Source organism: Danio rerio, chromosome 5 (genome assembly GCF_049306965.1).
Source record: "Danio rerio strain Tuebingen ecotype United States chromosome 5, GRCz12tu, whole genome shotgun sequence".
Lineage (NCBI taxonomy): Eukaryota > Metazoa > Chordata > Actinopteri > Cypriniformes > Danionidae > Danio > Danio rerio.
The window spans coordinates 74,057,269-74,082,500 of record NC_133180.1 but is presented as its reverse complement, the minus strand read 5'-3'; the positions used below and the strand labels follow the sequence as shown (position 1 = coordinate 74,082,500).

The 25,232-nt window shown below is 35.7% G+C and overlaps 1 protein-coding gene and 1 long non-coding RNA gene across 3 annotated transcripts; one reads left to right on the top strand and one right to left on the bottom strand.

The window, feature by feature from the left end:
- The first annotated feature begins 893 nt into the window (after nt 1-893).
- On the top strand, nt 894-24,514 carry rnf167 (ring finger protein 167). 2 transcript variants are annotated; one of them, XM_021476685.3, is made up of 11 exons: nt 894-1,140; nt 1,237-1,347; nt 8,006-8,136; nt 10,618-10,698; nt 10,780-10,920; nt 13,402-13,489; nt 13,784-13,871; nt 14,074-14,179; nt 16,565-16,658; nt 18,441-18,521; nt 20,791-24,514. In XM_021476685.3, the coding sequence occupies exons 3-11, from the start codon at nt 8,044-8,046 to the stop codon at nt 21,222-21,224; spliced, it is 1,206 nt and encodes a 401-aa protein (XP_021332360.1). In that variant the 5' UTR covers nt 894-1,140; nt 1,237-1,347; nt 8,006-8,043; the 3' UTR covers nt 21,225-24,514. The 2 variants fall into 2 exon arrangements, with proteins under 2 accessions (XP_021332360.1, XP_005165694.2); XM_005165637.6 differs by lacking the exon at nt 1,237-1,347.
- On the bottom strand, nt 1,412-4,488 carry LOC141385680 (uncharacterized). The gene is made up of 2 exons (XR_012406531.1): nt 2,862-4,488; nt 1,412-2,152 (listed from the first exon to the last, which is right to left on the bottom strand). It is a non-coding gene; the product is annotated as an uncharacterized lncRNA (long non-coding RNA).
- Nucleotides 24,515-25,232: the final 718 nt, after the last annotated feature.

Sequence of the window (25,232 nt, the reverse complement as noted above, 5' to 3'; positions counted from 1 at the left end):
ACTTTTCAGGTTTAGGGTAAGGGTTGACTTATAAAATACAGTTTAATGGGTAATTAAATAAATAATATTCTGTATAATTACTGTTTTTACATTGCTGTGAGGGTTGGAGTAGACGTTAAAAAAATACAATGAGTAATTTATTAAGTAATATTTTGTATAATTGCTGTTTTACAATACTGTGAAGGTTTTGGGTAAGGGTTGACATTAAAATACAATTTAGGAGGTAATTTAATATATTAATAATATGAATAATACTCTGTATAATTACTGTTTACATTGCTGTGAGGGTTAGGGATGGGGAGACATTAATAAAATACCGTTTAATGGGTAATTTATTCAATAATATTCAGTATAATTACTGTTTTACAATACTGTTAAGGTCTGGGGTAAGGGTAGACGTTAATAAAATACAGTTTGATGCGTAATTTAATAAAAACAAAATTAAATAATCTTTATAATAACTGTTTTTACATTGCTGTAAGGGTTGGGGTAGACAATAATAAAATACAGTTTAATTAATAATTCATTAAATAATATTTCGTATAATTGCTGTTTTACAATACTGTGAGGATTAGAGTAAAGGTAAACGTTAATGAAATACAGTTTAATGTGTAATTTAATAAATTATATGAGTAACATTCGGTATAAATACGGTTTTTACACTGCTGTGAGGGCTGGGGTAGGGATGGACGTTGATAAAATATATTTTAGTGGGTAATTTAATAAATAATATGAATAATACTTTGTATGTTTACTGTTTTTACATTGATGTGAGGATTGGGGTAGGGAAAGACGTCAATAAAATAATGTAATATAAATAATTCTCGTTAACTTACGGCCGCAGCTGTATCCCTTCTATCGTTTAATTAAGATCCCGCGAGACTTGTTTCCTCACGCACTTCCCGTTGGCCTTGCAAAATTGTAAACAAACGCGTGATCGCAGGTCCCCGAAGAGCCGAGCTGATCGACAAACCGAGGCGGATCAATGAGTTGCGATCTTCCAGAAGGAACTTTACTAAAAGTAATCGCCGTGTTACAGCAATTATAGCTGGATTAAAGCGACGGCGCGAGTGGGAGACTTTAACATTAGCCGTCCGCTAAGGAAACGAGTGATAAGCCAGTTGCTGGCGGTCGCTTACTGTAAGTAAACCATTACAAAACTCTTAAACTAACGTTACATTTTAACTGACATCTTGCCATTGTAGTATTATAACTTACATTGTTGTTGTTTACAAGTTCTTTCGGATGTAATTGAACGTTTCTGAAGTAATAATGTAGCTTCAATGGTACTGCAATGTTCGGGAAGTAGCTGAAGTCGGGGGAGGATCGATCCACGGTTGTATTTCGGTAATTGCCTTGTTTATTTGTCATTGAAAAGAAACGTTTGTGCGCTGTTTCAGTAATGACAATCTTGTTTTTTTTTTGGTTTACCATTTGTGTCCAAAATTAAAATAAGGCTCAATTAGTTCACGTATTTCCTAACATTGAGGTTAAAGTCGGTTTATATTCATACATTAGTTTGTGTTTTTTTTAACAGGGGCAACTTGTGACACGACACTTTGAATATATATTGACTTCAAAACAACATTAGCATTATTTAATTGACTGTGAACAATGTTGTACTTTGATTTCCCTATTTAGAATTGGAAAATTATACATTTCTGAAATGAAATCATGAGGAGAAAGTCCGAGTGTGCAGCATATAAAACCAATTTAACCTCGATTTTACTAACATGTACACAATAACTCAGAAATTAGTTAATTAATAGTTCAATATTTACTCATACGTTGTTAAAATCCAATGTTGTCCTTGTTAACATTAGTTAATACACTCTTAGTTAACAAGACCTAATATTGAACAGCTTTCTTTTTACTAATGTTAACAAAGATGAATAAATACTGCATTAAATAACATTAAAACGAATATAGTTCACTCAAAATTGAAAATTATGTCATTTATTTACCCTTTACATGTTTTTAACCTGCTAGACTTTCTTACTTATGTTGTTAAACACAATATAAGACATTTTGAAGAAAACTCAAACCGTTGACTTCCAATAATAGTTTTTCCCACTAGGGAAGTGAATGATTAAAGATTTCAGATTTCTTTAAAAATATCTTCCAAAAATTGTTCTAAATATATATTACTGACCTCAGAACAGCCTTAGCACTATTTAATTGATTGTAAACAATGTTGAACTTCGATATGAGTTCCCTATTTAGAGTGGGCAAATAATATTTTTTTCTGAAATGAAATTATTAAGGAGAAAGTCCAAATATGCGAATATAAAACCACCTTTTTCTCTCAATTTAACTAACATGTCATACGAATAAACAATAAATGTACAGTTTGTATTAATAATAGTTCAAAACATTTATTAATAAATAGTAAAAAATCCAAAGTCGTGCTTTTTAACATTAGTTAATAATGCACTGTTAGTTGACCAACAATGAATGACTTTTTTTACACTAACGTTAACAAAGATAAATAAATACTGCATTTAATAACATCAAATGAATGTAGTTCACTTAAAATCGAGAATTATGTGATTTATTTACCCTTTACATGTTTTAACCTGCTAGACTTTCTTTCTTATATTGTTAAACACAAAATAAGACATTTTGAAGAAACCGCAAACCATTGACCTCCATCCATAGTATTTGTTTTTCCTACAAGGGAAGCGAATGGTTAAAGATTTCAGATTTCTTTAAAAATGTCTTCCAAATATTGTTCTATATATATATATATATATATATATATATATATATATATATATATATATATATATATATATATATATATATATATTTTTATTTTTTTTTTTTTAATTTATTTATTTATTTATTTATTTATTGCTGACCTCCGAACAGCCTTAGCACTATTTAATGGATTGTGAACAATGTTGAACTTGGATATGAGTTCCCTGTTTAGAATTGGCAAATGATACATTTCTAAAATGATATTATTAAGGTGAAAGTCTAAATTGGCAGCATATTAAACCAACTTTACATCAATTTTACTAACATGTACTAAAAATGAACAATAATTGTACAGTTTTTATTCATTAATAACAGTTCAACAATTACTAATACACTGTTAAAATCCAAAGTTGTGCTTGTTAACATTAGTTAATAACGCACTGTTGGTTAACAAGATCTATCAATGAACGACTTTCACAAAAGCAATATAGTACACTCAAAACAGATTGTCATTTACTCAACCTTCACTTGTTTTAAACATGTATTGACTTTTTTCTGTTTAACAAAATTAGACATTTTGAAGAAAACTCAAACCATTGACTTCCAATATTAAATAGACTTCCAATAGCAATAGTATTAGTTTTTCCTACTAGGGAAGTCAAAGGTTAAAGATTTCAGATTTCTCTAAAAATATCAACTCAAACTAAAAAAAAAAAAAGCTTTGGAATCAGTTGAGGGTGAGTAAATTGTATTTGTTTTTGGTGAACAATCCATTTAACTAATGGAACCTTGTATTTATATAGGACTTGATAATCAAATAAGTATATAATGCCCTCAATCTGAAAACAAAAATAAAATAATGATAACAAATGTTGTAAAGTTGCTAATTAGACTATGCATGACATCTATTTTACGGCTACAGTGTTGCACAATAAGCCAAACTTCCTTCTAGATCTTAAAAGGCAGGAGTCAACAAGTGGAATGTACTGTGTTTTTCTCACTTGCGCTATTTTGAAATATTAAAGCTACGTTTGAAATAGGCTGTCATTGTAAGCATTGAGCAATTTAGTCTTCGGATCATCATGATAATAATCTGGAATACGTGAAAGCAAAATGATGTGGAAAAAAATTGAATGCACTTACTTTAACTGGCTAAGTGCACTTAGTAAGTCACCAAATACTAAGCATTTAATTGATCCAACATTAACATCTGTCTGTTTACAGCATGCATCTTTTTAGTTGTTTCTTAAATAAACTGCATAAAACGATAGAAATCAGTAGATAAATCTAGTGCTTTTAGCGATCAACTATTCATAAAACAAGATACAAGATGATTTGACCTGGCTTTTTGCAGATCTAGAAAGACGTCTTCATTCCAGCTACAAAAACACGTTTGATGACTCTGACACGCCTTGTCTTATCTGTCGATTATTATTTTTCATATTTGTAAATATATAATTGAAATGAATGCAGGATTGCCTCTTCACCAACAGACTACGATAAGGGTTTATAAATTAAACCCGTTTGTTAAATGATCTGGAATTCAATATGTGTTGTGTTTCTCATAAAGGGTTAACACAGTTTGGATTAGAGAAGCTAGTCTGAAATCTAAAAACATGCTTTATATATTTGTCCCTTAAGGAACTTGTTCATTCTTGTGGTTGGTTCGGTTTCACTTCTGTAAAGCAGTGGCCAAGTTGCATAAGTACGGAAACCCTGAAGGGGCGCAGTGGAGGAGAAAAAAATTGGCTGGCTAAAAAAAAAAAAAAATGGGTAAAAGAAAAAAAATGGGTGGGAGGAAAATATATATTTCTAAGTTTTTGCGTTCTCTTGCAAAGTTTTGCGTTCCCTCGCAAAAATGTTTTGCGTTCCCTTGCAAAAATGTTTTGCGTTCCCTCGCAAAAATGTTTTGCGTTCCCTTGCAAAGTTTTGCGTTATCTCGCAAAGATGTTTTGCGTTCCCTCGCAAAGTTTTGCATTATCTCGCAAAGATGTTTTGCGTATACTCGCAAAACGGTTTCTCTACAAACACTTCCTGTTCACTTCACTCACATAAACCCTCCCGTTTTTGCCGAAATTCTCTCGTATTTTTCCATTCTATCCCACTTTCTTTACATTAATACTGTGCGTCGACCTTTCATATGCAACCTCTGAACCAGTGCATGCACGTATAAGCAGTGACTGACAGACGCGCTCTGTACATGGTGGCTAAACATGGTGGCTATCTTTATGCAAGTTTCTAACAGTGTACTAACTGAATGTACACATTACATTTTACAGGCAGGGTTAATTATTAACTGGAAAGATAAGTGGAGTTCTTAAAATGACCGAAAGTGTTCCTATTAAGATATTAAGGTAATTTATCTGTGTGATATTTACTTGTGCAAATAGCTTAATATACAAGCCATAAACTAAAAACCAAATCCATTTTGTTTCTCATGAATCTAATAAATGTAATGATTTAAAATGCAGATGCAAGATTTACTACATTTTTTAAATAAAATTCTTATAGTAAATATCAGGTTTGCTGGACTGTATTTTTTGGCCAAAAGAAGTGATACTACTACGAATAATGTTGTTAGTTTATCATTTTAATCAATACAAATACTAAATAATAAAAAATATATATATTTTAGCATTTTGGGATATTTATAATTTATAATAGTTAATGTTTTTATTCATTATAGTAAAAAAAAAAAAAAAAATATATATATATATATATATATATATATATATATATATATATATATATATATATATATATATATATATTAGCAGTTTGCAAATGCATTTTTTTACTAATCTTAATTTTTTAATTAAAATTTGTAATAAATGTGAAATAAAATAACAATTTTGATAAATATATTTTGTATTAATCTTAATTAAAAATATATTAAAATATGTAATAAATGTTTATAGATTAATAATTGTAATAAATATATTTTTCATTAATCTTAATTTTCATGCATTTTATAGATCTTTTTATTGTGGTTATATAGCGCTTAGCATATATAAGTACGCCCCTCAATATTCTATCTTTTAATTTCATTTTTTTAATAGGAAGATATACAGTACTATATTTATGCATTAGATTAGTCAGTACTGAAGTCGAATCCGGAGCTAATCTAAACAAAATAACTTACGATAACGGTCCAACTAATGCAGTAATACGTCCAAATGTATGTTATAGAAAAATATTAAATACAAATTTTTAAAAAAGAAGAAAAATCAAGAGAAGCAAAAAAATAATAATAATAAAAATTTGCTTATTTATTTATTATTTAAATTTTTTTTGCAATATTTAGCTTGAATTTAATTGTATTATCTTTCGATTTTTTAAAATGTTTGGTGACTAAAATATTATTTTATCTGTTTTGTTTTAATGCACCAAAATGCATTGCCTATATTCACTGAGAAATGGATACGATATAAATTTTCTAAATGTGGTAAACTCAATTATGCTGAACACTGTATATCAATATGGCTATTTATAGAAATAATCATAATTAAGACATTGCAGTTTTTATGACGATACATGACATAACATTGAGTAAAATACTGAAACCCATTTAGTTTCTAAATTTGCACTTTTAATAGTAAACTGTGGAAGGGCATCCGCTGCATAAAACATATGCCGGAATAGTTGGCGGTTGATTTCACTGTGGCAACCCCTGATAAATAAGGGGCTAAGCCAAAGGAAAATGAATGAATGAATAATAAACTCATGTTAATTTTCTAGGCCAAGTCTACATCTAAAAAAACAACAACAGATAGAATCCAGTTCCTGCTACACATTGTGTCTGATAATCTGTTCCAAGTATAAGTTCGTTTTCCATTTCAGCGTTGAACTTTAAGCACCGCAGTGATCTGATCCACAGATATAATCAGTCAAAATTTCAGGTTTGTTGGAATGTCATAGATGAACCTTTTCCTGGCAGTTAGTGGGCTACTTATACAACTGCACGAATGCTGTCATAATCCTGAGTTCATCCTGAGGCAGAAGTGCTTCGTAATGAGCCGACATGTGATTTCTTAAGATCTGTAAAGTCAGAAGTTATCTAAAGTTATAAAAAGTGATTCATTTATTTAGAACACCAAACTGCCATATATAGGATCTGCTGTGTTTCCTTCTGTCACACTGACGACTGCCTGATTATGAAATTTGTATAAACTGTGCTTGCTTCTGTGTGTTTGATTGTGTTTGTGTGGGTGTGTGTTCATTTTTGTGTGTGCTTGTTGTGTTCGTTTGTATTTTTGTGTTTAATTGTGTGTTTGTGTTTTTGTTTGTTTGTTTGTTTGTCTGTTTTTTGTTTGTGCATTTGTGTGTTTGTTTGTGTGCTCATTTGTATTGTGTGTGTGTGTGTGTTTGTTTGTGTGTGTGTGTGTGTTTTTTTTGTTTTTGTTTGTTTGTGCATTTGTGTGTTTGTTTTTTTCTTTGTTTGTGTTGTTTTTGTTTTGTGTGTCTGTTTGTGCATGTGTGTGTGTGTTTGTTTATTTTTCGTGTGTGTGTTCATTTGTTTTTGTGTGCGTGTGTGTTTGTGTTTTGGTTTGTTTCTGTTTGTATGTGTGTGTGTCTGTTTTGTTTGTTCATTTGTGTTTGTTTGTATGTGTTTTTGTTTGCTTTTGTGTGTGTTTGTGTGTTTTTTATTTTTGTTTGTTTGTGCATTTGTGTGTTGTTTGTGTATTCATTTGTTTTGTGTGTGTGTGTGTGTTTAATTGTGTTTTTTTGTTTGTGTGTGTTTGTTTTTGTTTGTTTGTTTGTTTGTGCATTTGTGTGTTTGTTTGTGTTTGTGCTGTTTATTTGTTTGTGCATGTGTGTGTGTGTTTGTTTATTTTTCATGTATTTGTGTGTTCATTTGTTTTTTGTGTGTTTGTTTGTCTGTGTGTGTTTTGTGTATTTGTGTGTGTTGTTTGTTTGTGTGTTCATTTGTTTTGTGTGTGTGTAATTGTATGTATTTGGTTGTTTTTTGTGTTTTTGTTTGTTTGTGTATTAATTTGTTTTTGTCTGTTTAATTGTTTTTGTGTTTGTTTGTGTTTTTGTTTGTGTGTGTGTGTGTTTGTTTATTTCTTGTTGTTTGTTTGTGCATTCCTGTTTGTTTGTTTTGTGTTTAATTGTGTGTGCGTTTAATTGTTTTATTGTTTGTTTGCATGTTCTTTTGTTTGTTTTTGTGTGTTTGTTTGTGTATTTGTGTTTGTTTTTTTGTCTCTGTCCGTGTGTGTGTGTGTGTGTGTGTGTGTGTGTGTGTGTGTGTGTGTGTGTGTGTGTGTGTGTGTGTGTGCGTGTGTGCATGCATGGATGCGTGCAGGTATTGGTCGCCCCTCTTCAGGGCTCGCCTAATTCAGGATGGTGTGTTTGGGGTCGCCGCTGGCCGTATCAGTCCTCCTCATCATCTTCTGCACTCTGGTGCCTTCTCCTGGTCAGGCATATATATATGCTGTAAGTGTCTGCTTTCAGGATTATTAACAATTTCAGAGAAATTAAGGCTGTGAAATATGACCTTATATATCATACGGACATAATAAAAAGTCTATAGTTTCATATTATGCTCTATCATTTATATCGTGTTGTCACAAAATAGATTGTTTATGGTAATACTTTTCTATAATTTAGATGAGCCCACTATTACACACTATTACAGAGAAGCAGACAGAAACATGATTAACAGCATTGAGAAATTTGAGATGTTAAAATGAGAACGTTCCAATGTTAAACACTTAATGTGTACATTTTGCATTTTATTTTGTAATTTTTATTATTTTTATGTTAGGCCTGTAGTCAATAGTTTTTGAAAAGTGTTTTTATTATTATTTTAATCAAACATTTGCCCTGAAGTTCTGAAAAAAAATCATAAATATGATTATGAATGAGTACATTACTGAGTATATACTTTAAAATGTTGGGGGGAAAAATACACATTTTCAAAAGCTAAATTTTAGTCCTTAAAATGTCTTAAATCTACTGAAATGTTGTGTTGTAGGTATTAAATCTTTAATTTTTCTTTTCTTAATTTTATTTTTATTGTAGACTGAAGTAATTGACAGCTTTGTTTTGTTCTATTCGTGGTGGGGGCTTTAGGGTTTGTGAATGGATATATTTGAAAATTAATTAAAAAATCTAAAATTGTTATTTTAAAAAACAAAATAAGTTTTATTGTATTATTAATTCTATTAAATATTAAAAAAAAATTTGATAGGACAAGTGAAAGTCTTTTCAAACTGGGATATTCGAAAAAATCCTTAGCATTTAGCCCTGTATAAATCTAAAATTTCATTCGTAATGGTCTTAAATGTCTTAAGTCTTTCACCTTCAGAAACTCTTATAATTTAGCCTTCAACATGTATCTAAACTATTAATTGATTGATTATACAAAAAATATGTACACTCACTGACCACTTTATTAGGTACACCTTACTAGTACCGAGCTGAACCCCCTTTTGCCTTTAGAACTTCGTGGCATAGATTCAACAAGGTACTGGAAATATTTCTCAGAGATTTTGACACGATAGCATCACACAGTTGCTGCAGATTTGTCGGCTGCACATCCATGATGCCAATCTCCCGTTCCACCACATCCCAAAAGTGCTCTATTGGATTGAGATCTGGTGACTGTGGAGGCCATTTGAGTAAAATGAACTCATTGTCATGTTCAAGAAACCAGCCTGAGATGAGATCAGAAGATGGGTACACTGTGGTCATAAAGGGATGGACATGGTCAGCTATAATACTCGGGTAGGCATTGAGATTATGCTTAATTGGTACTAATAGTCCCAAAGTGTGCCAAGAAAATCTTCCCCACACCATTACACCACCACCAGCCTGAACCGTTGATACAAGGCAGGATGGATCCATTCTTTCATAGTGCTGGGGCCAAATTCTGACCTGACCATCTAAATGTCACAGCAGATATCAAGACTCATCAGACCAGGCAACGTTTCTCCAATCTTCTAATGTCTAATTTTGATGAGCCTGTATTAATTGTAGCCTCAGTTTCCTCAAGGTTGGACGTGTTGTGTGTTCAGAGATGCTCTTCTGCAGACCTCGGTTGTAATGAGTGGATATTTGAGTTACTGTTGCCTTTCTATCAGCTGGAACCAGTCTGGCCATTCTCCTCTGACCTCTGGCATCAACAAGGCATTTGCGCCCACAGAACTGCCGCTCACTGGATATTTTAACTTTTTCAGACCATTCTCTGTAAACCCTAGAGATAGCTGTGCGTGAAAATCTCAGTAGATCAGCCGTTTCTGAAATACTCAGACCAGCCGTCTGGCATCAACAACCATGCCACATTCAGTCACTTACATCACCTTTCTTCCACATTCTGATGCTCGGTTTGAACTGCAGCAGATCGTCTTGACCGTGTCTACATGCCTAAATGCATTGAGTTGCTGCCATGTGATTGGCTGATTCGAAATTTGCGTTAACGAGCAGTTGGACAGGTGTACCTAATAAAGTGGCCGGTCAGTTTATATCGTTATATGGACTTGAATCGCTAAATGGGATTTTTGTCATATTGCCCAGCTCTAGTTTCAGCCTCAGTCTAGAGATTCAGCCTTAATAGTCTATAAAACATCCCCTTGAGTCATGCATTTATCAGCTTTAACTTAACAAGAAAACCTAATTCTGTGTAATTGAAAATAAGGCATGACATATTTCTCCAAGTCTGATTTTCATTTCAGTTATTTTGAATGAGAGTTCTCCAAACCGGATGCACAATCCATAATTTGTAGAAATCACAAACAGCTGGATAGTCATAACTAAGCTTTATAATACGCTGCAGTACATTTGTTGAGTATTTGGTTGCACAAATCACTTCACCTTCCAACAATCAATATTAATGTAATGTCATGGCTTGTTTGATTGCTTTACAATGGATTGCTTTATTCAGTTGCTAATGGACTCGTTTTCCATGCATTGCAGCATTACAGTAACATGACCTCCATGCTGTTTGAGGATCTGCCTGCTCTCTTTGGCTCTGCTCTACCCAAGGATGGACTCATGGTAATCCAGTCAGTGCTGTTGGGTTTGTAGTTTTTGAAGTGTGTAAGAGTGACTGATTTTTCTCTGTTTTTTTTGTTTCAGGGTGTTCTTATCGAAGCTCGTCCTCAGAACGCCTGCACACCTATAGATCCTCCTCCAGCTTCTCCAACACCCGCTGATCCCAACAGCACTACAAAATACATCGTCCTCATTCGACGCTATGACTGTAACTTCGATGTCAAGGTTAATGTTATTATATGGGCTTTTCTAATAGTGATTTGGGTCTCGCTGCATGAAAGCCCTTAAAGCTGGAATTATACTTTCACCTGGCGCCGTATTGTGCCCTCGCGAAACGGACAAGGCTTTTATACTTGCTGCGTTCGCCGTTGTGATATTCTTTAAAACGACAGGGGGCGGTCAAAAGAAACCCACCGTAAAATCAGACGGATAAAGAGAAAAGAAGTTTCCGGAAGTACATCATATCATAATGTCGTTTAATATTTTTAAACTAATTATTTTGTATTGTTTTTATAAATTATTTTAATTATTATTAGCATTTTTATAACCATACAAGATTTTTTAAAGAGCCCATATTATACATGAAATAGGGTCATATCTTGGTTGTAAGGGTCTCCAACTACAGTCTAAAATGCATGCAAGGTCAAAAAACACTTTCATAGTATTATAATCTACATTTATTCTTACCTAATTATCCCAGCGACTCCCATATTAATCGTCCAGTGATGCATTTGTTCCCAAACCCCTCCTTAGCGCAATGCTAATCTGCGCTGATTGGACCGATGACAGTCTGTTGCGATTGTTCCACTGCCTTCAGTGAGAGAGTGAAATGCCCAACAGCTAATCAGCAATATAAAAGTAATCACAGTTCATACACGCGTGGCTTTTAGCTGCCAGTGGGTCAATGTAAATACAGACGATGGACATGAAAATACTCACGACTAACTATTTTATTGAGCAAAAACAGTTGAGGAGATCTTCTAGCTTGTCTCACTCTGCTCTTTTCACAGACACACACACATTGCCCTCGTCCTTGCGCGCGCGCACACCCACACACACACTTAACCCTACGCCGGACGACAACGCGCGCATACACACACAAACACACACACTACCCTCCTCCACGGAGCTCTGTAAACAAAGCAGCAAGGCAACAACTTTAATCGCACGTACTTACACTTGAGAAATGGAGGAAGAAACCCATCCTGACAAGTTACTCTTTACTGATCCTTCCTTTAACAAACGTCGATGAAGTATTCTTTGTAGCATGTAGTTTCCAGAAGGTTCCAACTGCTTGGCTATAATGCTGAGGTTTCATCTTTGGGTAGAGACTCAATATTATCCATCTGCAGTGTGACTTCAATCGACCGGTGTGTGTCTGTGTGTCTGTGTGTCTGTGTGTCTGTGTGTGTGTGTTTGTTTGTGTGTGTGTGTGTGTGTGTGTGTGTGTGTGTATTATTGAGTTTTTAGTCGTTTCTTGAAGACAGCAGGTGACTCTGCCGTTCTGATGCAGTTAGGGAGTTCATTCCACCAACTGGGCAGATTGAATGCGAGAGTTCGGGAAAGTGATTTCTTCCCTCTTTGGGACGGAACCACGAGGCGACGTTCATTCACAGAACGCAAGTTTCTGGAGGGCACATACATCTGCAGAAGTGAGAGCAGATAAGGAGCAAATCCAGAAGTCGCTTTGTAAGCAAACATCAAAGCTTTGAATTTGATGCGAGCAGCAACTGGCAGCCAGTGCAAACGGATGAGCAGCAGAGTGACATGTGCTCTTTTAGGTTCATTAAAGACCACTCGTGCTGCTGCATTCTGGAGCAGCTGAAGAGGTTTGATAGAGTTAGCTGGAAGCCCGGATAGTAGAGAGTTGCAATAGTCCAGTCTGGAGAGAACTTCTGCTATGGCTTCTTTTGGCTTTAACAAACTCATCCCTTAGGTTTTTTCAAACCTTTTAGCAAAAACTTTCTCCTTTCCCTCGGCTGTTGCAATTTCTAGCCAAGAGTTATTGATTATCTGGTTATCTCTTTGATCATGGTTCATAAGATGTGTGTACAGTCGTACTGTTTCAGATTAAATCGCTTTAAAGTGTTTCATATTCAACTCGAATCAGTTGTGGCGCCGCATGCACTGTTCGCTTGAATCTCAAAAAATTCCCTACACACTGCCAACCGAAATCATGCCGCGCGCACCCAAAGCGAACCTCCGCAAACTCTGCAATGTCGAATTTAAACAAGGCTTAAAGCAGGGGTCACTAAATTTGTTTACGGAAGGCCAGTGTCCTATAGAGGAGGGGAGGAGGGGGGTAAAAACGCGCTAATGAAAACGCACTAATGTAAATAACACTCTGTAGTAAAGTTCGTTGTTGTTGAGGGAAGAAGAAGACAGGGTCTGCGATTCAGGTAAACAAACTGTTTTATTAATTTTATATGCCACCACACATGTAGCAGTGTGTGTGCTCTCTCCTCTCCCGGCTGCTCTTTCTCTTCTCCTTAAGAAGGGTGTCTCTCCGGCTCAATCACTAGAAAAAACAGGTGTTATTTATTATTTCTGATTGGCTTGCTGATTAGCCGCTGGGCTCTGAGCATGCTCTCCCCCCTCATTGGGTGTTCGATCATGCTTACCTCTCCACACACTCCGTTTCAGATGATCTCCATTTTTAGTGTGTAATGAATAGAAGTGAACAGTGTTGTTCTTGTTTTTTTTCAGGTGTATCATGCACAGCAGGCTGGTTACAGTGCGGCTATAGTGCACAACATGTACTCCAATTCACTGCTCAATATGGGGTACAGCAACGGTGAGATTCACGCATTATTTTTGAGTAAATTGACTCTTGTGCTGAAGAAGTAACAAATGTGTGTATTTGGTAAGGTTGTACAAGGGTAATCACGAGTAAGCCAACAAAAGCTGTGCACTTTCTTTTTGGTAATATTAAAACAAACGGCTATTTTTGAGTACTTTCTGATCGATGGCTGAAAATAATCAAATTAGACATGTTTAAAAAACAGTTATTAAGGTTTTATATATGTGCCTTTATAGACTCATGCTTTATCATTCTTTAAATCTGCTGTCCATTTGTTTTGCTTTTCAGAGACCATCGCAGAGGAGATATCCATTCCTTCTGTGTTTACAAGCTTCTTTGCCTCTCAGATGCTACACAAAATCATACCTGAGAAAGGGTGAGAATAATACCGGTTATTCATACATTAAGCACTGAATAATATAAACCAGTGGTGGGCAAACTTTTTATTCATTAAAGTCTAAGATGAATTCCAGTGAAAATGGCTTTTCTTTTGTTTAATTATTCCCAGAAATAAAAATAAAAGACAGGTCAAAGGTTTTTTGTGTGCGTTTATAACTTGCTGACCCGCTCTCCTGCAGGGCGTATGTGGTTCTGAAGCCAGAGTTTTCCTTCCCTCTGTCCTACTATCTCATCCCCTTCACTGGAGTCGTCTGCATGATCATCATTGTCATGGTCATCATAATGGTCAGTGCTGTCATTTATAAACCCTTTAAATGTGGTTTTTATGAAAGAATCATGCATAAAGTTTGAAATGTCTAGAACATTCAGATCCTTCATAGAGGATCTAACCATAATATGATATACAGTTGGAGTCAGAGTTATTAGCTCTCCTTTTAATTTCCCAAGTGCTGTTAAACAGATTTTTAAAAAACATAACAGTTGTAATAACTAGTTTCATTCATTTATTTATTTTCTTGTCGGCTTAGTCCCTTTATTAATCCGGGGTCGCCACAGCGGAATGAACCGCCAACTTATCCAGCACGTTTTTTTACGCAGCGAATGCCCTTCTAGCTGCAACCCATCTCTGGGAAACATTCACACACACATTCATACACTACGGACAATTTAGCCTACCCAATTCATCTGTACCGCATGTCTTTGGACTGTGGGGGAAACCAGAGCACCCGGAGGAAACCCAGGCCGATGCAGGGAGAACATGCAAACTCCACACAGAAACGCCAATTGAGCCAAGGCCACTGCGTCGCCCCAATAACTAGTTTCTAATCACTAGTTTATTTTGTCTTTGACTGATGACGCGATGATGGTACATAATATTATTATAATAGTTCAAAGTGACATTTAAAGATTAGAGAGAGAACTAGATTGATTAGGTTAACTATTAAAGTTTGGTAATAGGCAAGTAATCAGATAACAGTTGTTTGGTCTGTAGCCAATTTTTTCAATAATTTAAAAAAAAAAAAAAAAAGAGTGGCGCAGTAGGTAGTGCTGTCGCCTCACAGCAAGAAGGTCGCTGGTTCGAACCTCGGCCCAGTTGGCGTTTCTGTGTGGAGTTTGCATGTTCTCCCTGCGTTTGCGTGGGTTCGCGCTGGGTTGTGGCTGGAAGGGCATCCACTGCGTAAAAACTTGCTGGATAAGTTTGCGGTTCATTCCGCTGTGGCGAACCTGGATTAATAAAGGGACTAAGCCGACAAGAAAATGAATGAATGAATAAAAAATAAAAAAAACTCTTTTCATTCCAGATAAAGTAAAACAAATAAGGAAAAAATATTAAAGAAATACTGTGAAAATGTCCTTCCTTTCTCCATTATATATCTGTTTAGAAATGCCAAATTCCTCCGTCAGAGATGAAACCTTTTATCAACGCTTACATTTTAAACAAGTGGCAAAAGGAATGGGATGCATTAGAAAACAATAAATTACATGAAATCCAACCTGAAGTTTCACACAGAATTTTAAGACATTTTAAGAATCGATTTGATCAAGTAGTTTTTACCAGATGTCGTATTGGGCATACGAGAATAACACATGGTTTTTTGCTCCAAGGTGAAAACCCTGCTCAGTGTTTGTGCTGCAAAACTCCTCTTACTGTAAAACATATTTTACTGGACTGTCCTGCTTTTACTGATTCCAGAAGAACTTTTTATGAAATGAACTCTTTTAAGGACATTTTTGACAAAGTAACACCCGAAAAGATTTTAGAATTTTTATCATGTATTAACACAAAAAATCTTATTTAATTTATGTTTTATTTTGTTTGTTGATTTTTAAATTGTATATTTATTGTTGAAAGATTCCTGCCATGAAGATAGCCTTGGTTGCTGACATGGCACTAAATAAAAAATACATTACATATATCTGTTTAGAATTATCTGAAAAAAAAAACATTTTTTTTTTATCATTTTGCCCTCAACTAAATGTATTCACGGTGGCGCAGTGGCGCAGTAGGTAGTGCTGCCGCCTCACAGCAAAAAGGTCGCTGGTTCGAACCTTGGCTCAGTTGGCATTTCTGTGTGGAGTTTGCATGTTCTTCCTGCGTTTGCGTGGGTTTCCTCCGGGTGCTCCGGTTTCCCCCACAGTCCAAAGACATTCAGTACAGGTTAATTGGGTAGGCTAAATTCTCCGTAGGGGTAAGAGTGTGTGTGTGTGTATGTGTATGTTTCCCAGAGATGGGTTGCGGCTGGAAGGGCATCCGCTGCGTAAAAACTTGCTGGATAAATTGGCGGTTCATTCTGCTGTGGCGACCCCCAGATTAATAAAGGGACTAAGCCGACAAGAAAATGAATGAATGAATGAATGTATTGACATCAAAAAGCAACCTCCCTTTTATTTATTTATTTAATTATATTTTATTCCATAGAATGAAACATTAGTGTTTTTTTCTATTATAATAGGGATCAGAGTTTTACGTTTTAAAATGAATGCAGAAGTATCTCAATCAACAGTATAAAGAGAATGCTTTCAACAGTCTGGAGTGGCTTTACATCATACATTTATTTATACAGTAGAATAAATATTGTTTAGCTTGACAAATGTGTTGGATTTGGAACTGTCAGTGGTACATTTATTATGGTCGGTGATGATGTGTGTTGTCTCTTCTGATTGGTCCAGATTGTGCGATGTGTGCAGCACCGAAAGAGACTTCGTAAAAACAGACTCTCGAAAGAACAGCTGAAGAAAATCCCCATTCACAAGTTTAATAAAGGTGAGAATGAGAGAATTCATCGCTGGATTGTTTTTTAAAGGGATAGCTCACCCTAAAATGAAATCGTTTACTCACCCTTGACTAATTCCAAACCTAATAGAGTTTGTTATTGTTGTCGTTGTCAACTTGTATTTTTTATATAATATTTATTCAGAGGAAATATCTGAAAAAGAATAGAAGGCTGGTAATTTTGGAGGGATGATGATTTTGCCCTCAACTTTGTTTATTCACATAAACAAATCTGTTGAACACAATGAAAGATATACAAAAAAAATGTTGGAAACCTTGACAAACAAATACTATGGACGTCAACGATTACCTGTTTCCAACATTCTTCAAAACATCTTCTTTTACTTTTAATTCTTGCAGAATTTATTAAAAATTATTTTACAGAGAAGAAAACAAGATATGGTACCAACATTTGACGAATGGCTTAAAGAGCTGGTAAGTACAGTCCTAACAGAGAGATTGTGATTCATGATAAGAAAAACTGCTTCTCATTAGGAGGTGCTGGTAAGAATCAGCACCTCCAAGTCCGAGGCCATGTTGCTCCACCGGAAAAAGGGGGTTTTCCATCTCCAGGTTGGAGGAGAGACCGTACCCAAGGTGCAGGAGTTCAAGTATCTTGGGGTTTTGTTCACGAGTGACGGAAGGAACGTGAGATTAACAGGTGGATTGGTGCAGTGGCAGCTGTAATGGGGTAATCGATTTACCAGTCAGTCTACTTTCCTACTCTCATGTATGCTCATGAGCTTTGGGCCCTGACTAAAAGGACAAAATCTCGGATACAAGTAGCCGAATTGAGTTTCTTCGATGGGTGGCAGGGCACTCCCTTATAGACAGGGTGAGGAGCTCTGACATCCTGGAGGAGCTTGGAGTAGAGCTGCTGCTCCTCCACATTGAGAGAAGTCAGCTGCGGAGGCTGGGGCATCTGTTTCGAATGCCTCCTGGACGCCTACCTAGGGAGGTATTCCAGGTATGTTCCACCAAGAGGAGGCCTCAGGGAAGACCCAGGACACGCTGGGGGGACTTTGTCTCTCGGCTTGCCTGGGAATGCCTCTGTATCCCCCCGGAGGAGCTGGAGGAAGTGTCTGGGAAGAGGGAAGTCTGGGGTTCTCCTCTAAGACTGCGGCCCCCGCGACCCGGCCATACTGGGACCCTACTAGAAATCTGATCACGCATACTAACCTTGTGTATATTATATATTTGTTTATCTTCAAAAGTGACTGTAATGCTTTTTTTTTTTTTTTTTTTTGTATTAATCTTTATCTTGGCGGTTCATTCCGACCCCGGCAACCCCAGATTGATTAGGGGACTAAGCCGACAAGAAAATAAATGATAATCTTTATCTTACCGTTTATTAGTATTATTTAAAACCTATTTGAATAGAATGTGTATTTTTTACTGTAAATAATATTAGATAACTTTTTTATTCAGGAAATATTTTAGGGGAAATGTTTAAAAAGGTGTTTTCTGGAGGGATTTTAGAATATTTATCATAGATATTAATCAATTTTAATATTTATTAAACTAAAAGATTGTATATGTTGTATATTGTAAATGTTCAACAGAAAAAAAAACAAGTCAAGAGTGAGTAAATGATGACAGAATCTTTATTTGGGGGTGAACTATCCCTTTAAATGTGACATAAGCTGTATAAAATGCATTTATAGCGTGCTTTTGTTTACCACAGTAAACTTCTCGTGTAATTTCCAGATATGCTTTTTTTTACTGACTGTCTTGTCCAAAATATGAACGATATGTCCAAAATATTCTCCTCAGGGGATTCGTATGATGTGTGTGCGATTTGCCTTGATGAGTATGAAGAGGGAGATAAGCTGAGAGTGCTGCCGTGTTCACATGGTAAGAGCTGCTCAATAAACTTGTCTTGACATGAGCACTGTGTATAATAAATAAAAAGCAGTTACTCAAATGATAAAGAATGTTATAAAACCTAAACTATTACAGGCCAGAGGTCTCATTCATAAGACTTCTGACATTTCACATTTGGCATATATATATATAGTTGAAGTCAAAATTATTAGCCCCCCTTTGAATTTTTTTTTCTTTTTTAAATATTTCCCAAAATGTTAAACAGAGCAAGGAAATTTTCACAGTGTGTCTGATAATATTTTTTCTTCTGGAGAAAGTCTTATTTGTTTTATTTCAGCTAGAATAAAAGCAGTTTTGAATTTTTAAAAAAACATTTTTAGGGACAAAATTATAAGCCCCTTTAAGCTATGTTTTTTTTCCGATAGTCTACAGAACAAACAATCATTATACTATAACTTGTCTAATTACCCTAACCTGCCTAGTTAACCTAATTAACCTAGTTAAGCCTTTACATGTGACTTTAAGCTGTATAGAAGTGTCTTGAAAAATATCTAGTCAAATATTATTTACTGTCATCATGGCAAAGATAAAATAAATTAGTTATTAGAAATGAGTTAATAAAACTATTATGTTTAGAAATGTGTTGAAAAAAAATCTCCGTTAAATAGGGGGGCTTATAATTCTGACTTCAACTGTATATATAAATAAATAATTTAAAAACATGGTACCCCTACAATAAATAAATATCTAGTCTACTAGCCATCAACTGCTAATGAGGGAGTAGGAATATAAACACTTAATTGCTTGGGGTATAAATGATCATTTTTTCCTATTTCTTACTCACCTGGGAACACAGCATCAACGACCTGATGGTAACAATTGGAAGGTGTTTGATGAAGGATGTCTCTCATCATTGACAATCATCATAGCCTTATTTAGCTTTGACTTCAGTAGAGTCAAAAAACGTACACACAGCACATTTAAAGGTTCGCAAAACACGCGATTACTTTTTTTGAGATTTCTGTGTGTTGAGCATCAGTTAAGACAATGTTAGCACCTGTCAGCTTTAATTGTGGGGAAAACTGGATAATTTTGAGGTTTTGTCTGCTCATTTCAGCTTCCGGGTTTAAAATGATTTTTGGGGTGGATCAAAATCAGCGACGTAGCGCAAAACTGCAAGTGCAAAGATGACGCGTCGAGTTCAAACTATTATTCATAGTGGAGTTTTCTTATCCTTTGAAAAGAGTCGGCTTCCTAGTTATTCATGACTGCGCGTGCTTTCCGAAGGCAAGACAGACCTGCCAGTGCCAAGCTGTGAGATCCTACCTTGATTACTGGATGAGAACGCGTCTAAGGACTCACGGCAGACAGTATTTAGCTGTTCATGAATGGCCGTATGTCTTTGTTTCCATGATCCACTGGGTTTGTTGCATGTTTTTCCCCGCGATACAGCAAAGCTGTTTGTGTGCAGCAAGCATTTTTGTCAGGAAAACAGTATGAGAATCGGAGAATGGCGGAGGTTGTCTTTTATCAGGAGTTCGTTCACATTTAGACACATCACTGTGCTGTTGTGTTCGCCTAAATCCTCCAGATTACCAGCAGGGCTAATGGTTGAAATAGAAAAGGCTAAAGACCTGCTGCACTGAGTCTGCATTCAGACCCGGGGATTGAGAGAAAAGTCCTCATTTAGTGTTTGTATAACATGATTATTTTTACAATTGTGTAAATTGTGGTTGTTTATGAAATTACGAATAACAAATGTAGCAGGGCATTAAATTACTGTTTATTTCTTTGCATTTTAACTTTGTAAACTATAAAATCATGCGTCTCCTCACAGTTTGTTTCTCATTTTGTGAGCCGACTGACAACAGTTCATCCCCTCCTTCTCCCCTGCTCTGCTGGCCACGCCCCCTCCTGTCCATTGGTTGCAGAGCTCCACGCATATTATGATGCATCTTTTGAAAAAAACAGAAAGTGGGGGGTGTCATTACCCTTTAAAGGAAAACAAAGTACCACAACATCCTCATTTTAACTCCCCTCATCCAATCACCAAAATTCAAGAATGCATGATTGTATGTTCATGGCTTTGCAGTCAAAAAATGTGGTTATAATAGAAGTCAATGGGGCAAAAACAGCCTCCAACATAATGAAAGTGTGGTCAATTAGAACAATACACAATAGCTAAGTATCTACAAACATATAATGGTATTTTTTAATGCTTCAGATTTGTTAAAAACATGCATACAGCACTGCAAATCAGAGTAGCAAAACCTAATAAATATAACTCCCCTCTGTTCAGCCTACCACTCTAGGTGTGTGGACCCCTGGCTCACCCAGACCAAGAAAACCTGCCCGGTGTGCAAGCAACGCGTGACCCGTCCCAACCCAGAATACTCAGAGTCTTCAGATTCAGACGAAGAGGCAGGACCTCACGACGCTGAAGAGGAAGACGAGCGCACGCCTCTCCTCCGGCCGTCCAATCCCGGCTCTCCTGCCTCCTCCAGCCCACCTCCTTCTTATTCATCCACAGTTGCATCAGAGCCAGCCACCGTCACCACCGCGGCGCAGTGCCTGCCACACACGCCACAGCACGATGCGCCCCTGCTGGCCAACGATGAGTATTACTCGCCCATAGAGGACTCGGATGATGAAGGTAGTGAGGATGAGGAGGAGGGTCACGCCTCAGAAAGCGACACCACAGAGCTGATTGGAGGCGCCGCCGTACGAGTTTGAGCGAATAGCACACTGAAAAAAAGGATTCGTTGGATTTATTAGTTTTTTTTTTAAGGTAAGTGGTTGCAGGCAATTTATTTGGGCTGAGTTTGAACATTACTAAATTAAATTTGATTGTTTAAATTCAGCCCATATAAATTGTTTGCAACAGTTTAGCAGAACTCATTTTTTTCAGTGCACTTTGGTTTGTTTTTGAGGTTTTACAGCCCTGATTTAGGACACATTCCAGGCTTTCTGATACACATACATCCCTCCTGCTTCTAGCTAGTGCGATTAACACTACAACATATTATGACGATTTTTAATCACACAAGATTGGTGCACTGAAGGAATTATTTATTAGATTTACTCAGTTATTTTCTTTAGGTAAGTCCTTGCAAACGATTTATATGGGTTGAACTTAAATTAAATTAAGTATCGTTTAACTTGATTTGTTTGATTAAATTCAGCCCGTATAAATCATTTACATTAAAATAATTGAGTAAAATCCATTGAATCATTTCTTTCAGTGTGTGGTTTATATTATTAATTCCCCCCTAGAACAGGGGTGTCAAACTCAGCTCTTGGAGGGCTGCAGCCCTGCACAGTTTAGTTCCAAAACACTTACCTGGAGGTATAAAACAAGCCTAAAGGACTCAATTTGTTTGCTCAGGTGTGTTTAATTGGAGTTGGAGCTGCAGCCCTCCGGAAACTGAGTTTGACACCTGTGCCCTAGAGCGTGAATGCTATGTGAAGTTCATTAAAGGAATAATTCACCCAAGAAATGTACATTTTCTCACTGTTTACCCATCCTAAAAAAGGGTCTTTAAGTTTTTTATTCTGCTGAACACAAAATACATATATATTTTTTGGAAGAATGCTGGAAAAAAAGCAGCAGTTGACATTGAGAGTAGAAACAAAATAAACTATGAAAGTCAATTTTGCTAAAGTTCTTCAATATATCAAACTAAAGTGTTTCCAGAATGTCGAGTGTCTTAAATCTGTCAAACACAATGAAGATATTTTGAAGACAGCTGTAACTATTGACTTCCAAAGTCGAAAAAAACAAATACTCTGGAGGTCAATGGTCAGATTTCTTCAGAAATATCGCCTTTTTGTATTCAGCAGAAGAAAAAACACTTACCTGGAGGTATAAAACAAGCCTAAAGGACTCAGTTAGTTTGCTCAGGTGTGTTTAATTGGAGTTGGATCTCAACTGTGCAGAGCTGCAGCCCTCCGGAAACTGAGTTTGACACCTGTGCCCTAGAGCGTGAATGCTATGTGAAGTTCATTAAAGGGATAGTTCACCTAAGAAATGTAAATTTGCTCACTGTTTGCTCAACCTAAATGTGGTCTTTAAGGAGATTTCTATTCTGTTGAACTATATATATATATATATATATATATATATATATATATATATATATATATATATATATATATATATATATATATATATTTTTTTTTTTTTTTTTTTTTTTTTGGAAGAATGCTAGAAAAATCAGCTATTGGCATCAAGTGTAGGAGCAAAATTAACAAGTGAACATTCTTCAATATATCAAACTAAAGTGTTTCCAAAATGTTGATTGACTTAATTCTGTCGAATATAATGAAGATATTTTGAAGAAATTTGTCACTGCTCACTTCCAAAGTTGGAAAAAGTCAATGGTCTATTTCTTCAGGAAATATCGTCTTTTTGTATTCAACAGAAGAAAACCTATGTGAAGTTCATTAAAGGGATAGTTCACCCAAGAAATGTAAATTTGCTCACAGTTTACTCAATCAAACAAGGGTCTTTGAGGAGTTTTTTATTCTGCTGAACACAAAATATATATATTTTTTGGAAGAATGCTGGAAAAAAGCAGCTATTGGCATCGAGAGTAGAAACAACATAAACTATAAAAGTCAATTTTGCTAAAGTTCTTCAATATATCAAACTAAAGTGTTTCCAGAATGTTGAGTGTCTTAATTCTGTCGAACACAATGAAGATATTTTGAAGACAGCTGTCGGAAAAGCAGCTATTGGCATCAAGTGTAGCAAGCATGGTCTATATTTAGATGTGCTTCATGTATGTGCATTAATTAATGTTCAGATGTAAATAAAAGCCTAATTAAATTAATGTAAAGTGTTTTTAAGATATAAACTACTTAATTTGATTGCGTTTATGATCTTTTTGAAGAGTAAATACAGTTGAGGGTCAGAAATCTTTTGGCTTTAATTAAAAGCTGTCATTTTTGGGTGAACTGTCTCTTTAAATTCTGTGTGTTTCCCTCTTTAGAGTTGCTGTATGGCCTCAAAGATGATACAGCATAGCACAAGTTATATTATATTTTTATTATAATTATTGTTTTAGTCATTACTTTCTTTTTGAGAGTTCGGTCAGCTTATGGATAATAGCAGTCTTCTTATTTGGCAAATATCTCGATTTACTTTTCAGAAACTCAACATTAAGGTGAGTAAACAGTGAAAGTAAGACGTGAACTCACATTTCTGGGTGAATTATAAGTTGGTGGTTCTTCGCTCGTCACCGTTTATGTGCAATACGGACACATCGCCAGTTGGTAAAACAATACTGTCATTTTATTTATACATACAGAGGCCACTTAGAAATCATGGTGGATTCTGAATAATTGTATTTGAGTACTAAATACTTTAATGTCGTTTGTTGTTAACCCCTTTATTGATCAACATCCTCAAGTGATGAAATAATACCGTTCTTACAGGATTTACATTTATAGCCTGATGATTTAAAAGTTGATTGGTGGGTTATTGGACAGATAATCCTTTATGATTTGTCTCTCGTTTGTTGTTATTTTAGATGCATAAACTGACCTTTTGAACCCTGCAGATCTCTAGATAATGGCATTACTGTTTTGTTTTTCTTATTTGTATTCAAAAGCTGCAGTTGAAAGAGTTTTATTGTTATGCAAGCCGTAACGCTAAACACTGTAAAAACTAAATAAAAGTTGACCCAACTGAAAATTTTAAGGCAACTTAGGCACAGCGTTTCTTTGAATTGACTCCACTTGTAACCCAAGTTGCCTTACAATTATCAGTCAAGTCAACTTTCTTGTCTTCTCTTTTTTTTACAGTAAATGGACACGATTTTACGTTTGTTTAATTTAGATATTCATCATTTAAATGATAGCTGCTGTTTCAGGTTTAATTTACTTTGATCATAGCTGTCGCTGTGTAGGATTTATGGCAATGTTTATAACCATTTACTGTCCTGTTAGAGTACACCCTCCATCTCGAATGAATAAGAATCTGTGTTGTCAGTACTAAATAAACCTGTGCCTACTCATTTTCATTTGTGGATGTAAACACCTCAGTCTTTTTCTCCCAAATCACTTCTATCAGTCATGGTGAAAATTCACTGTCTGCATTATTATTGAGATTTTAGTTTTGATTTAAAGTTCAAATTAGACAAAGTGTTCAGAAAGATTGGTCATTTTTGATATAAGAAGTAAAGAAATAACATTTTAAAGAATTTTGCACCTTTAAGATTTGCACCTTTGGTTTGCTGCGGTCTGAGACTGAGACCTATAGCTTTTATTACTGTTTAGATTAAGTATATAATTTGTGACCCTGGACCACAACCCCCCCCCCATCCCCCCCAGCCCCCCGCCCCTCCCCCCCAAAACAAAATTAGTGGGAATGTCCAAAAATACATTGCATCTCAGAAATACAGGTATACAGTATTAGTCAACCCAGTCTTATTGTGATTACGTACCCCTAGAGCGCCAAATGCATCCTAGGAGCGCTGGTTTTGGTTTTGCGAAACCGCTCTGTGCGCGTTTTGACATCTTAAATTTCTCTCGAGAGTGTCATTCACGCCTGCTCTTCTCACCAAATCCACCAGAGGTCGCTGTCGACTGACTGACCAACCAATTCCCACCACCTACCCCCTTCCCCAAACCCGACAGACCGATCCACCCCACCCGCCCTCTTTCCTAAACCCAACCGATAGTGTTTTAAAAAGCACTAATTGGCCAGCCTTTTGTATTTGTCGTACCTGCTTTCTGAAG

Bases quoted from the DNA above. Each gene is read 5' to 3' on its own strand.
- rnf167 (XM_005165637.6), top strand. From the start codon at position 8,044: ATGGTGTGTTTGGGGTCGCCGCTGGCCGTATCAGTCCTCCTCATCATC. The intron at 13,872-14,073 runs GTGAGAATAATA...GCTCTCCTGCAG, and splicing joins AAAATCATACCTGAGAAAGG to GGCGTATGTGGTTCTGAAGC. The intron at 14,180-16,564 runs GTCAGTGCTGTC...TGATTGGTCCAG, and splicing joins TTGTCATGGTCATCATAATG to ATTGTGCGATGTGTGCAGCA.